Below are 17,062 nucleotides of genomic sequence, written 5' to 3'. Positions count from 1 at the left end.
TTACACCCTAAAGATTGTGCGGCTACCCCATAAACGGCGCCAGCGTGCTTACTCCTCGCAAGAGATCACAAGGGATTTTAGTGCACTTGGTTGCATGCGGTCGTAAGTGCGGGAGTCGGCTTTGAGAGGGTGCCACCATAGCATCTCGCCACCGGTACACCGACTCTCCCTCGTGGCTGTAACCTCGCCTGTGACACGCGCGCTACGTGTTGCCCTTGCAGAGTACAACGCGCAGGAGAAGCGCCGGGTGTTCGACAGCGAGTGGCTGACCTGCCAGGTGTGCCTGACGTCCAAGCTGGGCCGGGAGTTTGAGCCCCTGGTGGGCTGCGGCCACCCGTTCTGCCGGGAGTGCCTGGAGCAGCACTTCCGCATCCAGGTGGAGAGCGGGGCCACCCTGTGCTGCCCGCAAGAGGGCTGCACCGCGCAGGCCCTGCCCACGCAGGTATGCGCTCTGCTCCTCTTCGCAGCAACGGCACCTACGGCACCACGTCGTCGTTGCCGCTCGGGGTGGGTCGGCACCTGTGGCACCCGCCCCGCCCCGAGCGGCAATCGCGCCGAAGCTCGACAGGAGACGCCGGATATGTCGGTCTTGGTGTCGCCGCGTGCCGTCATTGCTACGCTGCAAGACGTATAGATGGTGATGCCGACGCAGGCTAGGTGGCGCTGCTGCGCAAATCCGTTAGTTGTTACGTTCGTTAGGGAGAAGCGCAGCGCTTGTCTTGGTGGTGTTGGCCCAATGAACCGAGCCCACCTTTACCCTTTAAGTGCCTTGGACGAGCTGAGCTCGTCCAGTGGTTTTTTTCGGTAGCCTTCAATTCCACGGACAAACTAGGCTCGTCTGAGTAGTTTGCGGCGCTGATCATAGATAGCAGCATTCGTTTTAGTTGGTGCATTTGTTTTTTCGCCGCCGCTGATTTTTGCGTAATAAACTTTTGAAATTTTATCTGTATTACTAGAGGAATAAAACTTCTAAATAAAAAATAATATATGGCACTTTTAGGTTACTTTTCGAAAAAAAAGGGGCACTTAAGGGATTAGAGGGATACTTCAATGAAATTTGAAATATACCTGTTGTGTTCAGAAATAGGCTGATTATGATCCACAATATCCGTAAATGACAATCGCAGGTTTGTATTTTGAGCCTGTTGGCTGTATTTTTCGTTATAAATGGCCAACTCTGTCAAGCGCTCAGAAAGCAGCCAGCGAAAAGCACGTCACATCCGGCGCAATCGTGATGTATTCTGTCTTGGGATGACCAAAGCTGCGGCGAGGCCGACGTCAGGATGTCTTAGCCGTTCCAGCCACCAAAGCAGCCGAAGCACGCCAGCGATCGGGCCACCGCAACTAGCCTCAAAGCAGCTTTTGTATGAATTTTGATTGACGGGTTATTCGTCCATAATCTTGTATAGGGACAATAGCGACGTCTGGGACACATACAAGGGAGTCTAAGGTGGGAAGGTTTCCTCCTTTCCCTCTTCTCTCGTGGTGGCCGGAGGTGAGACAGTTAGCTTCACTACCTGTCAAGGTTCCTAGATGGGCATTACAAACGGGGCGTTAGCGACATCCACCTGGTGCTCTTTGCTAATAATTTAATTTGTCTTAAAATTCCCTTTTGTGTCATTTTTAATGAGAGATTGCTTTTTCTGATGTGATACTGCACCCTTGAACACGAATAGACCCAGAAATAAACGTCGAAATTTTGCCGTAGCATCCCTTCAAAGGGGGTAGTACAACGATTTTAACGTCGTAAGAATTCGAAGCTCGTATTTCGTAGACTGTCTTTCTTGGCACGAGGGAGAGGAAGTGTGTTACCTTCCCTCGAAATCCTGCGATTTCGCTGCGTGATTGCGAAGGAAAAAATGGGTGCCTTTTTTCGTGGGAAGTAGTGAAAGCGATAGCTGTGGCGCGTTTGCGTAATGAGGGCGAAAGGGCGGTCGTCACGTGCCCAGGGATGGTACGTGACGGCGCCGTTTCACCTGCACTGAGCGATCTTGACAACAGTTATTGTTTTTACTACTTCGCACGTTGATGGGAAAACCTCCCCGACACGAGCGAAGGCGCAGAATTTCTTGGTGTTGTTCAGCGGCGAAGGGAGGGGGTAACGTTGACGTTCGGCCATAAGTGGAGAGGGGGACGGATGCGGAGAAACGAGGTAAAGTTTGGTGGGGAAGGTGGGTGCAAGGCGAGGAGTTTCGGCAGAACATACGTTACACTTTGAGTCGAGTTCGAGAAGTAGAGATGTCGTAGTGAAGTCGAACGCGGTTGAACTTTCCTCCAACGTCACGCGAAGCAACTGGATACTGCCGAAGCGGGATTTCGTGTAACGTGAGTAATGCCTGAAAACACTTGTTTTGAAGTTACCGTTAGTGGACGACGCTTCCTCGTCCTCACGCCGTTATCGGCGGGTCGTCAGGGGTGTCCTCTCTTCCCCCTCTGTTTGGCACTGCCAATAGGAACACCCAACTTCTCTCTCCTCACGCTACGTAGGGAAAGAAGTAGAGTTTTTGCATCTCTGCTGCAACGACAGACGACAAACGGCGAAGGTGCCCCCTGTAAAGCCATTACTTTAAAAACAAAGTTTTTCTCGACCTGTTGCCCCCATGTGGCGGTCATAGGAACCACGGTGTGACACCATTCGGGGCATGCATGTTTTTGCGGCGCCGTGATCGGAATCAAACAAAACCATTTCTTGTCTGACGCTACCCTCTCCATCTTTTCCGTGGCGAACCTCGTTTTGTCTCGATTGCTCGCTGCGACCTTCAGCAGTGCTGAGTAGGTGTGGTGCTCTATTATAGCCGAGTCGGATCTCGAAAGTTCGACAGTTGTGGGGTGAGGGCTGAGGGCACTTAAGACAGAACCGAGCATGGCACTTCCTGCGACGTCGCTGTGCACCTCACTCGAAAGACGGAGCGAGTTGAGGATTACCCCAACCCTCAGTTTGTTAGATTGTTTTATGCACGCACAAAAAGATGTTTTTAGAGCGCAGCTCTTAGGCACCTGTTTTCGGCTTGAGCCGCGTCGCCGTTGCCGTCAGCGTAACCGCGTGTTGCATTATGGAAAAATTTAGCAGGAAAAGTTTTTGTAAATTTTATGCAAAATTTAGCCGAAATCTTTCTCCACTAGATTTAGCAAAAAAATTTCCCCGCTAAATTTGGCAGAAAAATTTACCGCTAAATTTGGCAGGTAAATTTCCTCGCTAAATTTAGCGGGGAAATTTTTCTGCTAAATTTAGCAGGGAAAGATTTCTGCTAAATTTAGCAGGGAAATTTTTTTGCTGAATGGGAGGGGAGCAGGAGAGGAAAAGAGGCATATCCTCTCCTCCTCCTCAAGAGCTGCGCTCTAATTCAGCATTTACAGAAAATTGTAAATGTCTCATTTTTTTTTTATTTTTTAGGTCAGAGGTTCTCAACCCCCGATGTTTCGCGGACGCCTTGTGGATCGGCGGAAATTATGAGGGCTCCATTCATGGTGAGGGGAGGGAAAAGTTAAAGGTTAAATATAATGATTTAATAAATGGATATAACTAAGTGCTAATGTGAAGTAGACCTCTCTTATTAACATACACACGAGAAAACTGGCCCGAAAACTGAAACATTTCTGAAAACGGGGATCTGAAAAAAGACAATCTTTATTGCCGGACTTGACTGATGAGGCAGGGCTTCGCGGACCCTTGGGAAGCCTTCGCGGACCCCGAAGGGTTCGCAGATCCCCGTCTGAGAACCATTGCTTTAGATGATATCGACCAATTGCAGCAATTGGCCGAAGTCGGGAAACTGTTGCACCGCCCCTTTAACTCTTTGACGGTTGTCTCGGTACATGTACGGCGGCTATTACACATATAAAAGAGCCCGTCTTGATAAGAGACTACGCCCACCGCAGGAGGTGGTGCCATTTGTTACGTGTTTGGCGAACTGTAAACAGTATATTCACATGGCGTTTTCGATGTATAATTTGAAATGAGACGCTCCGCACGCACGATGTGCTTAAGACAGTCCAATTCAGGCTGTTAACGCTTGATGAAAAAACAGTTAGGGCGCAGGCGAGCTGGTGTAAGTTTACCATTTTTTTAGACCACCTGAGACTGGGTGGAAGAAACACGACGACATCTCAACACGACGACGTCTCAATACAAACAGTTAGGGCGCAGGCGAACTGGTGTAAGTTTACCATTTTTTTAGACCACCTGAGACTGGGTGGAAGAAACCGTGTTTCTTCCACCCACCGTCGTGTTTCTTCCACCCAGTCTCAGGTGGTCTAAAAAAATGGTAAAATGTTAACGCTTCTCGGAATTAAATTCAGAGGACGAGAGCTTGCCATCCGACGGAGAAGTTCTGTAAAGTACCTTCGGTTCGGAATCTGAAACCGCCGAAATGTTGCGGAAGCGGACCAGCCAGAATGGAACCGAATGGAAGAAAGGTGTCAAACTTTTCGCTTTCAATATTTCTATTTGATGCTTCTAGACCCAAACGGCTTGGAAGGACTCGACGTGCTCCAAGATAACGAAGAAAAACCCGCACATTGACCCTTTCTTCGTACTATTTCTTTGGAAGCCAGACCCGACCACTGGAAGACATATTTTGGAAAACAGAAGCTCGACCGTCAAAGGGACCAGCCTCAGTTCCTCGCTGGGGCGTGCCAGATGCCCTCTGTGCGACCCCCGAATTCGATCGGAGGCCCCTTGGTGCACAGGTGAAGGCCCTGGTGGGGGAGGCCCTGGGGACCCGGTACGAGGAGCACCTGCTGAGCCAGTACCTGGCCAGCCAGGCGGACCTGACGTACTGCCCCCGGCTGCAGTGCCAGCAGGCGGTGGTCACGGAGCCCGACCTGCCCATGGCCCGGTGCCCCAGCTGCCACTTCGTCTTCTGCCTCTACTGCCGCATGGTCTACCACGGGGTGCAGCCCTGCCGACTCAAGCCCGGTGGGTGGCACTCGCGCGTCCCGTTCCTCCCTGCGTTTTTTGCTTGGGGGGAGGGGAGGGGAGGGGAGGGGAGGGGGGGGGGGAGCGAAGACGGGGGCGGAATGCGACGATTCGTAGGCACCGTCGTCGTCGGTTTTGGAAAAGAAAACGAGAGAGGGGGCAACAAAAAGGCGGAGAAAGAAAGCAGACGATAGGTCAGGCGGGTTCGTTTTGCCGCGATGCATTAAAGTTCGAAGCGCTCGTCAACTTTATTTTTTTACGATGCGCGATGCCGGTGTTTTACTGCAAAGTAAGCTACAAAAGAACTACTAGGTGCAGACCTTGCAGGTGATGTTCTGCTGCTTCTTTGGGTATATTAAAAGGGAACTGAAGCAGTTCTTTATTTGAAAGAATTTCGCCTCTAGAATCACAAACATGGAGATTATTTTTCACTTTGGTGCACGGATGGCTGCAGAAAATAATTATTAAAGTACCGTCGAAGCCCCCCCTTCCGGGAGAGTGGTGTCATGTACAGAGTTTACAACATTCTCTGCTCTTGCGCATCTTCGGCACCTATCAAAGCTATGTACGCGCACACTCACTATTTCCACTAAGGTCAGAAAAAGACGTTATTACCGGTGTCAGTGCGGGGGAATATACCTGGCAGGCTTGCAATTGCACATACTGTCCACACGAGCGACACGCACATGGCGGCCGAATGATCTGCGCACGACGTAACGACCAGTCGGAGGGTTTTCGTGTTTTCTTGCGTCTAGTTACACCTTCATGAAAAACAAACGTGATTATTCAGATTTATGAATAAAAATGCTTTAAAATTCACCTCTTACTCGTTTTTCTCAGAAACCCTAATAGATAAACACGGGTCGGTCGGGTGTGGGTTTCCTCTTAACGTTTTGCCGCGCGTCCTTTCTCCCGATGGTTAGAGGGGCGCGACCACCCCAGTAGGTTTCCCGAAGGCAGCAACCTTGTGGGGCCGGTCGTGGAGCCTCTTGGCGGGGACGCACATTGCTCAGGGGAAGTCGCAACACCTCTCGCCTCGTCCCGCTGGACGTGGCTTGGGGGATGCCGCGGCCAGACCCCCCAGCACGTCTGCCGTCTGTTTCTGGGTCGAAGCGGGATGGGGTCGCCTGCTGACGTGTCGTTGTTTTCTGGGAAGTCGTCCACTTCTGCTTCCCGCCTATCCGCGCTTGTCCAGTGCCTGGAATGCCCAGCGTGCGTTGGTGCCACCGGATGCCGAACGCTAGGTGCGAGGTCGACCTTTCTGGGAAAGGGGAGGCGGACGGGGAAAGGGCACGGGTTTCTTGGTTCGGAGACGACGATGTTCGCACCTTGGGTGTATAACTGTCCTGCTCTTTGAAATGTACAAATTATACGTCCTGTTACCATCAACTCTGGAGTCGCATCTGCCATTCCTGGTCACTGTCACCACATTCAGCGGCCAGCTCTCCGCCGCCTCATCATTTAGGTTCTGACGCAATTCCGCGGGAAACTTGGGAGAACCTTCATCACTATGACTACTGGAAACGGGCCCCATTTTTTCACTGCGAATTTTTTAAAATTGCTCGTAACTTTTGATTGGATGATCACAAGCTCTGAAACTTTGGCATCTGGTTCAGCTGGCTTGTGTTACGTTTGTGTGGAGAAAAAGTGTTTGGCAATGCAAAGTTTATATTTGCAGTGAGAAAAACAACAAAAAACTGCAGAATTATTTTCGTAGAGATGTACTAATCACATGGCTTGTTGTAGCAGATGGAAGGAACTAACAGTCTAATGCATTATCGCGCAAATGTCGCAGCATTGACGGCTCCGGTGAGAGGTGCCTCTGGTGGGGTACTGGAATGGCTGCGCACCATTGTTTTTCGGACAGCTTTTTGGAAGCCCGCGCTTGGCAAGGTGATGTAGAAGGAGTCAGACACACACAAATTTGTAGGCTTAAAAACGTACGAAAAAATTTGACAAATGAAAAAACACTGGCAGCACATGAGATGTGCTGTCAGTGTACCATCTTATAGACCTTTGCAAAAAGAGCGCTCTGGCCGCCGCCATTTTGCGAATCGAGCGACCCCTATTGGCCAGAAATTTCTGGCACCCGCCTGAGCTGTGGAAACCCGGTCAGCGTGACTCCCCACCTGCATTGTGCATTCGGAGTTTACCGGCTTTTCTTGGGAGTTTTTTGTTTTATTCGCCTGCTTAGGATGCTTACCCTTTGTATGTTATCTTCCACTGTGAGAACCAGGGAATCCAGGGCTCGTAGCCTGCTCGGCCTTCGCAGGAAACGAACGACGAGAGCGAACGTCAAGCAGCCCGCGACGCAGGCAGTTCGACGTTCTTGGAGGATTATTTCCGTTGAGATAATCTCCAAAAAGCTTTCCCGGCTGTGTTCCGGGTTTTCGCGTAAAATAGCTGATAGAGTCGGGTCCGGGGTGTGGAGACGGAATAGACACGTTCGTTCATTTGCTTTGAAGCTGTGAAAAAAAGAAGGTCTCTTCTACATGTTCCCCAAAGCACGCCGGATTCCGTCCGATCGTCGTGAAGTGACTGTCGTCGACACTGCATATTGGATATGCTGTGTTATTTGAGACCTTTCTCAAATCCTGTTCGGATAACGCGGCACCGTGGGGTACGTACAATATATGTTATTCAATATTGAATTTCATGTTGTGGACGGGGAATATCCATGCAGTTCGGATATCCTGTGTGGTCAAATATTTTGACCTTTAGAGATTGACACGGCTGAGTGTACGGTGCCGTAAAACGATGAACATAAAATGAAACAAACATTCCAGTTGCATTTGTTCTGTCGAGCACGGACTCACCAAAACAGCTTTCATTTCTTTGTGTTTGTCTCCAAAAATAGATCACTGCTTTTTAAAGACCTCTATAAATTATGTTCCCCACAGAACACAAAAAAAAAAAAAAAAAAAAAACGCGGCAATTCAGCTGCCACCAGCGTCCGGAATTGCGCCTACGCAGGCTGCCACAGCTTACCGACGAGAGACTCCACAGCCCAGCGCAGTCGGGCAACACTGACGTACACTCTCAAAACCAGGGACGCGTGCTGTAAATGGCTTCGTTCGAGACTGCCGCTGGAAAGGTCTATATGTTCAATTTTTTTTCAAAAGTTTTTACACATTTTACCAATACGCTTACCGCAAAAAGTTTGCGGCTGTACCTGTGTGTTTTGGTATGCTCCTTTGCAAGAAAGTTGCATGTGGAAGATTTTTTCTTTGTCCATTTTTTTGTTACCTTTGTCAATGCATGATTTCTATTAACAACACACTCGTGTTGTCTCTTGGGGTTTCCACAGAATTTTGCTACAAGTTTCCTAAATTTATATGAACTTTTTGGAGGTCTCCCAGAAGTTTCCAATCAGTTTCCTGAAAGTTTCCTGGAAGGTTCTTGAAAGTTTTCCAGAAAGTCCATGGATGTTTCCCTAAAGTCTTGGAAGTTTCTTTAATGTCTCCTTAAAGTTTCCCTATTTTCTTAATGTCCCCTTAAATTTTTTCTTTACGTCTCCTTAAGGTTTTTTTAACGCCTCCTTAAAGTTTACTTAAAGTCTCCTTAAGGGGGGACATGGGCCCGAGCCTCAAAATTTTTTGAAAAAATTCATTTTTCAATTCTGAGGTTTTCAGTTTTAGAAGCTAATTATACACCCTTACACTAAATTTCATAACCATGCGCCAAATAGTTCCGTTGATATATTTTCAGCATATTGTGAGGCAGTAACAAAGTAAAGGAGCTAGTTCAATGTTTGAATGCATTTTTCTCAGTTCCACTTTTTGCTGCAAATTTCATACGAAGGAATCTTTTGTTTGAAGGTAAAATTATTGTGATACCACAATCAAGATGTTTCTGAACTGAAATTTACTGGGGAATTGGGCTATCTACTTTATTTTGTTTTACATTAAAGTCCTCATTGAGAAAAAACTATGTTTTCAAAAATTGTCATAGGACAGCTATGCATCTCATATTTTGAGGTAATCACTGTTCCTGAAATATTTACATTTAAGTTATAAAAACTAGATAGCCCGAAGTCCCATATCCCCCACTTTATACTCAAGCACTTAAAATGGTGCATAATAGCTTCCTTTGCATATCATAGATTTCTTAACGAAGAGTGACACATCTTCTTATGCAGGTATGTAAAGTTGCCCTAGAGAGCTGAAAGTTTGCACAGCACACCTACATCTGAAGTTAAATCTCCCCTGCTAGTTTCATTCCGATCACTTGAATAGTTCAAAAGTTCAACCTCTAGCCAGTGTCCCCCCTTAAAGTTTTTTTAATGTCTCCTTAAAGATTCCCTAATGTTTCTTGAAGTTGAGCGGAAGCTTCCAGATTTCGTCGCAAGTTTTTTCCATCAGCTTCTGCTGCACTGCTGGCTTTTCTTCAGGGCCTTCGACGCGTAACCCTTTAAACAGTGTGGATAGAGAGCCGAGTAAAAAGCCTGTAGTCCTAAAATTGCCAGGGCTACAGGCTTCAGCTAGTTTCTTAGAGAATTTTAAGCATCGTTAATTCTTCTCTTTCACACTGGGGTTTTCCTACCGCACGGAGTCAGTGTACATTCCTGTAAAGCGAAACTTTTCAGTGCTTTTATTCTCCTAACTGAGCAAGCGGAAAGTGCTTTCCCGCCTGTAAAACCGATTTAGCATGCAAGGAGCAATTTATGGTGGAGGCTTTGGCTAAATCAAGGTTTTCCTGTTGTAGTCACCTAATGAAGTTGAGCAAGGATTTTTACTTCTGGAAGACATAAAAATGGGGACCAAGAAAATTGTTGTATCTTTAAGTGGAAATTTAGAACTGAATTCTAGGAAATGTGTCTCTGGTTACAAAAAAGAGGTGGGGCTGAATTCTATTAAAAAACAGAGAATGCTTCATATATGTGCATGCTTTACAGATTGATTTTCAAAAAGCAGTGGAAGTGCGGCCTGTAACGGTGGGTTATACGACCAGGATGGCATAATATAAGGGGTTAATCGTCGCAATAAATCGGATAATTAACTAAATTTTGCTAGTTACCTCTTTTACTTAACTCAGTTGGTGAAAGTAGGCATATGGTTCCAATTAAAAACTTGCAGAGCATCATTGGAAACCACTAAATCAGTTAGTTTTTAGGAGGACCTGGAGCATGTGGGAAACGGGGCGGTGCTCTAAAACGGGGGCCTCCAAACCCCGCCCACGGAGGCCTTCCGATCGGCCCACGGCTGCCCGCAGCCCTTCCAGTGGCGCCCTGCCCGTGGCCAGCTTCGAGCAGTCCCCCGCTACCGGCGCCAAAGTAACCACGCGTAAACAAACGGCGCCGCGGTGCGCCGTCTTGGCCGTTTTTGGCAGCCAGGAGTTGATGCTGCGACAACGGCGACAGTTGCATTCTGTCATACTTTGTTTTAGAGCTTCTACGCCCAACTGCCAGGATTGCGACATCCGACGGCATGCCAGTCCGACTTTTTGTGTCATCACTTGTTGGCTTTCGACGCGTGGGTGGAATAGGACGTTAAACGCATTGGTCGCAGACGCAGTCCGGATACTGATGTTCCACGTGGAATCAACCTCTCGAACTGGCCGCGACCGTTCTCGCGCAGGGGAGCAGCGTGCAATCCGGGACCAGTACCTGAATGGGTCGGCGGCGGAGAAGCGGCAGATGGAGAAGCGCTACGGGCGGCGCACCCTGCAGCTGGTCGTGGACGAGAGCCTGTCCCAGGACTGGATGCAGGAGCACAGCAAGAAGTGCCCTCACTGCGCGGTCTCCATAGAGGTAGTGCTTTGGTTGTTTGTACCCTTGCGAGGGATGGGGGGGGGGGACCCCGCCGTCCAGCTTGAAGGATTGCAGTGCGACTGAGAGTTTGGCTGGTCGTTTGCTTATTTGAAAAGCCTCGCCGGGTCGGCAGATTTTTTTGTTTTCAAGTTATAGTTATAGTCCTCAACTGTCCCTGTTCGTAAGTAAAGCACTTATCGAATTTAAGCACTGTCTTAGCAGATTTGAGCCATTCATTCGTGCGTAGCTATGAGCCAAAACAGTTATGTGCACCATTGTTTACAGGGTCCATTGGTTTCTGAACCTCTTTACAGCATCAGTGCCTATCAAAAGAAATAGGTGTTCCTTGAGATTGAAAAGCTTAAGAATCCTTGTAGACTTGAGCGTGTTGGTAATCTACATTGACTTAAAACGAAAGAAACACACAAGAGGACGAACTTGTGTGTTTCTTTCGTTTTAAGTCAATTAGGAATCCCATTATAGACCGTTGAAGCGGCCAAGGCGAACCTTATTTCCTGGCTGTCAGAGATCTCACAATTACCTTTTCCCTTTTTTTTCTAAAATTAACTTGCACGACTAACTTTTTTGGGGGACACTCTTGTTTACGCTGCTTCGTGGCGACAGTCTGATGCAGCTTATGTCGATAAAACCATAGAGTTATTATAATGTGCTCTAGAGGTTCGACTGGCGCTAGTGTCTAATCGACTTCCGGGGGCAAATTGAAGCAAACAGCAACCAGTCTACTTTTGCGGTGCTCCTGCGCATACCTATGGGAAAACACGCGTGAAATTTGTCTCTTAACCAGAAAATAACATGAATAACTTTTATTATTTTGGTTGTACTGGATAGTATGTACATTTATTAATATTGTAGATGTGTAATTGCTTTAATTACAGCATTTTTCTTTACCACTGAACCAGGGTGTCGAACCGGAACCAAACCGGAACCGAACCAGTATTTTTTCCGGAACTGAACCCGAACCCGAACCGTTATATTGTTATCGCGATGAACCCGAACCGGAACTGAACCAGAAAAAAAATAACGGTTACCGGCTCATGTCAAAACGGTTCGGCCACGCGCTGTTGACAATGAATGTGCTATCAATGCCATTTGTTTCTTAAGTGCCGTCAACTGACACACACCTCGCTTACATATTTTTCTTCTCCACTCAGTATTAGGAATATAAACGCTGCATCCATGAATCTTGACAAACGCTGCATCCATGAATCTTGACATAGGAACCAGTATTGCGCTGGTCGCGGCTTGCACGGAAAAAAAAAAATTAAAAAACTGTGCAAAAAAAAAAAAAAATTGCGTCACGGGATTTCATTTTTCTACAATCTGGTAAATCCTAAATGCTGCTGCGTGCTCATTTCATAACACGTTTCTAGAACGCGCGAGTTCTTAAAGCTTGCTTCCATCGGAATGAGAAAAGAAAAGGCTGTGGAGTTTGATAATAATGCATCCGGTTTCGTATAGGCACTTAGAAGCTAACATATTTGTGAGACAGCGAACTCTTCTATTTTAATATTTATCCTATTACGTCCTTCTGGCGTTGCGTTCGGTGAAGTGTTTTTCAAATTCCGTATCTTGTTTAATGAAAACTTCTTTAAGGGTCTAATTTGAGTTACCGAAGGCTAGTTCAAATAAAGAAAGATGTATTTTCTCCCCACTGTTCCTTCAATTGCTTACACGCCGAGGTGGCGGGATAGTTAGCGAGTTCTACTTGTAAGTGGGCTTGTAAGGAGGTCGCGGATTTTACAGCTACTGCGTCGGACCTAATTAGATGAAGTCCGAATGCGTAAACGTCGGTGAGGTAACCTTTGAGTGCACATAAAGAAACCATTCCTGGTAGAAATCTTTGAGCCTTACACTGCGATGTATCCCGTTTCGAATGTGCTGAGTTCAGATGTTTTATTTGTAATTTATTTTGATGTTGCAATTTTTCATTTATAATTTCCGAACCGGTTCGCGAACCGGTTCAGCGCCCCGAACCGGTTCGCGGATTGAATTAATCGAACCGGAACAAAATAAATTTACCTGAACCTGAACCGTAACCGAACCCGTATTTTTTTCGGTTCGACACACTGTACTGAACGATGTTAAGCTTCGCTATATTTCAGGCCCAAACCTATGTTCCATGGCAGGTATGTAAACACAAGCGACGATTCTAAGCAAACTAACGATCGAAAAGAATGTAGAGTGTGGTCAAGGTTCGCTAGTATTGCGGTGGCACTTATATATTGCAAATTGCCCGTCCTGTCATTGGTTGAAAATGACTCCGTCGTGCATCTTTACGATCGGTTTAAAAACATTAGAATGTAAGAAATAAAGTGCGTGGACTATGAAAGGTGTGTCTTTTTATTATTTCCTATGTCGGGCAGTTTTTATCGGGCGCCTGTTCTCTGACTTCTCCCTATTTGCAAAGATTTGGAGCATGCGGTTGATAATTTGAACCCAGAACATGCATCTTTGCACATATTCATGAGCAGAAAGAATAAAACAGTACTTATTTATTGCAAATCGAACTATATTACGTGGCTTTCATTTTATTTTGATCGCCCGCATGCACAAGGAGTTACTTATCCAGTGTTACTGCGTAGTTCTTGCGCTTGGTTTTCCAGATGGTCCTTTGTTCGTTTGACACGTATATCCCCCATGGTCGAAAGCGCCGATGCTGTGTTCGCGCTAACAGAGTCCGACAGTGCACATAAATACATGTACGAAGCGGTTTTAGCACCGCTTTTCATGCTACGAATTTCAAATAAAAACGCTGTAACTGACCAATTATTTCGTCTGCGCGACAGAAATGTTCCAGTGTGCCAGTACGTACGAAATATTTGTGACATTTGCTCTTATAATCGAGCGCAGCGAGAAAATGCACTCGCTTTTTTCCACAGAAATGCATTACCGGAAGTCAATTTCCGACTGGTTGCTGTCTGCTTCAATTTGCAGCAGCACACTAGCGCCACTTGAACCTCTAGCGTACATTATAATAACTCTATGGATAAAACAAATTGTCAATGAAACAATTTTCTTGATGAAACGGCGTTCAACGAACCGATTGCCACCGTCCACGGGCTAAAGTCCAGAAACTGTGGCATGTGCCAAACACTCGCTATTGTGTGCATTACTCTTCATGAAGCCTGTTAGCCTCTGCACCACATTATTCGCAGCAATGCAGAGGCTGGTAGGAGTTCTTTAGCTCTCATTCGGGATAAATTGGCGTTCCTCAGATGCCTAAAAGTTTGAGAACCCTTAGCTCTATGCGCAGCTCACTCGGCGGTCCTACGCACCGCTCACCCGCGAGCCTCGGCACCGCTGCGCGGAACTAATGGAGCGCCGTGTTTCCCGCAGAAGCAGGACGGCTGCAACAAGATGACCTGCTGGCGCTGCGGCACCTACTTCTGCTGGCTGTGCGCCGTGCCGCTCAAGTCGGCCACCAACCCGTACCAGCACTTCAGCGACCCCAACTCGCCGTGCTTCAACAAACTCTTTGAGGGCATCCAGGGTGCCGAAGACTTTGACGACAACCACGAACTCGGGGAGTTTTTGTTATAGGGGACATGTGGCAGGTGTGTGCGTGTGCAAGTCCATGGTGATCAGGTCACGGTGCCGGAGTTTCTGCGTCGTCTGCCGGGGACCGGCGTACGGCGCAGGCTGGACTCGAGAATTGCGTCGGCGTCCAACCATGAGAGTTCTAGTAGAACTGAAATGAATGTGGTGCAAAGGAACGAGGACTAGTATGAGTAATAGACTAGTAGAGGACTAGGAGGACGGAAAGCCACTACTAGTCTTCGTCTTTTTGTGCCATCTTTATTTCTATACGTGTAACGATGGTGTCCGATCCGTGCCCGGCGCCGGCTTCCCGCAAGCGACGCGGAAAGATCTGGCGCCATGACCCCGTCGCCCGATAGGCGTTGGTGGAAGCCATCGTCGCCGTTGGCAAAACCCGTGTTTGGCGAGGCACGGCCGTCGTCAGCGTCGTGCTTTGTGCGTCGAGTTGTACAGGGTGGTTTTTATTTTGAAGTCGGCAGAACGTCGGCAGGAAGGCGTCCTTTGGTCGGACGTGTCGTCGTCGTCGGGGGATCCGTCTGCGAGGCCCGAAGCGGGCTGCGATGGTGGGGATCCACACGTCCTTACAAATGCGAAGCGGAGCGTTCCCACCATACGCACACTGCGGTCACCGAGAGCGAGAACGGCAGGGCGTGAAATTCGAATGCCCGACCACCGGCACGCGCTGCACGCCTTCCGCCACGCTTTGCGTGTGCTCGAAGTGCACTAGACGTCGAGTCATCGTAGACGATATGAAGCTGGTGCCGGAGGCGGGACGATCGAAACTCTTCCCCGCCATTTTCGCATCGTCGGCGACCGTGACTTGTTTATTCGGCCAACATTATTCCTTCCTTCAATTTTATTTTTTCTTTAAAATTTTGTTACAAACGCACAATTAGACGAGGCACATTCTGTTTACTTGCTAGTTACGTTCTGTCTCTATGCTAACATGCTCATTCTGGGAGCATCGTTCATCCGTTTTATCTCGAAAATCCAGTTGCCCAATCTTTAACAAGGTTAAGATTATAATTAGTAGACAGGCCGTCTGATCTTAAGTCGTCGCATACATTCCGTTCTCTTCGAACGTGTCGAATGCAGGTGTGATTTCGCCCTAGTCGTTTTTACTCTCTCATGAATGCAGTTTTAATTTGACGACACGTCGTGCCGAAAATCGAGTTTAATGAAGTGAAGCCTCTGCGAGAATTTCTGTTCAGTGAAAGAGAAGCATCCGATTACAACGGCTTTACTATAATGTTCAAATTCGTTAGAAACAAAGATGCCCGTTTGCACGACAGACTACTAAACGAGTTGGACATACAGCTTTGACTCGTAATAAAAATTACTGGCAAGTTTTTTTTAGTTTTTTTTTAACTTTAGTTAAAGTCAGTGCCTTGTCTGTCCAATTCATTTACTTGTCGGTCGTCTCTTTGACTGTTTTCCTTTATTTCCGAGTATGTTCTACGCAAAAACAAACACCAAGCGTTACTACACAGCAGTTGCAACTCCTTTACCAATCGTAATGTAACGCCCGAGACTGTAGTGCGGAAAAATTAAGAAACTTCAGAGTAGAGAGAGAGACGGTGGTAGGGGAAGGTCTTGACGTACTCCCATCGTCATCCTTTCGAGACGTTTCCTAGTGTCGACACTTCTTCGACTTTAAATTTTCTCAATTTCCCTGCACTGCAGTCCCGGGAATTACATTACGATCAATTATCACCAGGTTACCAGTGTTCTTTTACCAAGTTGCGCTCTTTCAAGAATACTCGGACCTCCTCCTAATTGTGTGCTGTTCCCAGTTAAGGAATGTGACATGTGACTATACGACTGCTAATGAAGTAAAGCAAGTGAAGTTTCAAGCCTTGCATTTATTTCTCCTAGACCAGCACGGTTATTTTATTTATCTTTTTCACGGAATAATTTGGTGTAAAAAAAGAACCAGGTCAAATGCCAATACCGTAATGACACAAGTGTGCTACCGTAGGCTGCAACCTTCTACCAGCTTAGGTGGTTCAAGTCGGACACGACGCCACACGAAGCTGCCAGGTGGCACCGGCTACCACCACGGCTTTGTGCATTCAAAAAGTGAAATGTGCAGATATTTTGGCACTCAAGAATGACTGTGAATCTAGTACATATACAATATTGTTGCGATTCTAAGCACCCGCCCCGGTTTTCAAACATAAACACCCAAAAAAAAGTTTGCTTGCGAATGTAAGCACGTTCTGAATCTAAGCACCCCCCCCCCCCCCCTTTCCCCTCTTTGAACATCGCAGGTGTGAAGAAAGGGGGGTGCTTAGAATCGAGTAAATACAATATGTACTTCTGCCGAGCAGCCTTCGCTAAAAACGATTTCGATGCGACTTTCGAGAAAAGTTTTTTGGCCAGTATGAGACTGCAGCGAGAAAACTATGGGCAGCGATGACGTCGTACCGTAGCGTTTCGTGCAAAAAATTGCGCCAGTGGCCCATTTAAGGGGAAGTTCCAGTCTTGAACCTTTTCGTCATTTCTTATTTAATTTATATTTACATTTTCGCACCTATTGTAATTCGCTGTGCTAAGCATGACCATAAGCCAATTGTTTTTATATTATAGTTATGAAAAAAATATCTCAACTTTATTGCGCACCTTTTCGCCTAACATTTTTACCAAAACTGGCACGAAGCATGTCTGCATGTTTTTACAAACGGTAGACAGTGCAGCAAACCACTTGTCATAATTTTAGCAGCACTCTAGGAGTTGTTGCGCATTAAAAAATATTTTGCCGATAACTGGAAACGTGTCAATAAAGGTTTTGCCAAGAGATCAATTTCACCAGCCAGTTCGGCTACGCTGCCACGATG

The 17,062-nt window shown here is 47.1% G+C and overlaps 1 protein-coding gene across 1 annotated transcript in view; it reads left to right on the top strand.

Annotated features, from left to right (window-relative positions):
- The window catches only part of LOC115329223 (E3 ubiquitin-protein ligase RNF14), a 30,903-nt gene extending 14,825 nt beyond the window's left edge, over nt 1–16,078 (top strand). Inside the window, exons 6-9 of the mRNA XM_029990763.3 lie at nt 222–442; nt 4,690–4,918; nt 10,495–10,667; nt 14,025–16,078. Of these exons, the coding sequence (XP_029846623.1) occupies nt 222–442; nt 4,690–4,918; nt 10,495–10,667; nt 14,025–14,228 (827 nt within the window). The 3' untranslated portion in view covers nt 14,229–16,078. The remainder of the gene's footprint in view (nt 1–221; nt 443–4,689; nt 4,919–10,494; nt 10,668–14,024) is intronic.
- The last annotated feature ends 984 nt before the right edge of the window (nt 16,079–17,062 follow it).

Source organism: Ixodes scapularis, unplaced genomic scaffold (assembly GCF_016920785.2).
Source record: "Ixodes scapularis isolate PalLabHiFi unplaced genomic scaffold, ASM1692078v2 PGA_scaffold13__105_contigs__length_92229423, whole genome shotgun sequence".
NCBI lineage: Eukaryota > Metazoa > Arthropoda > Arachnida > Ixodida > Ixodidae > Ixodes > Ixodes scapularis.
Note: the sequence above shows the minus strand (reverse complement) of the source record. Positions and strands in the feature narration are given on the sequence as shown.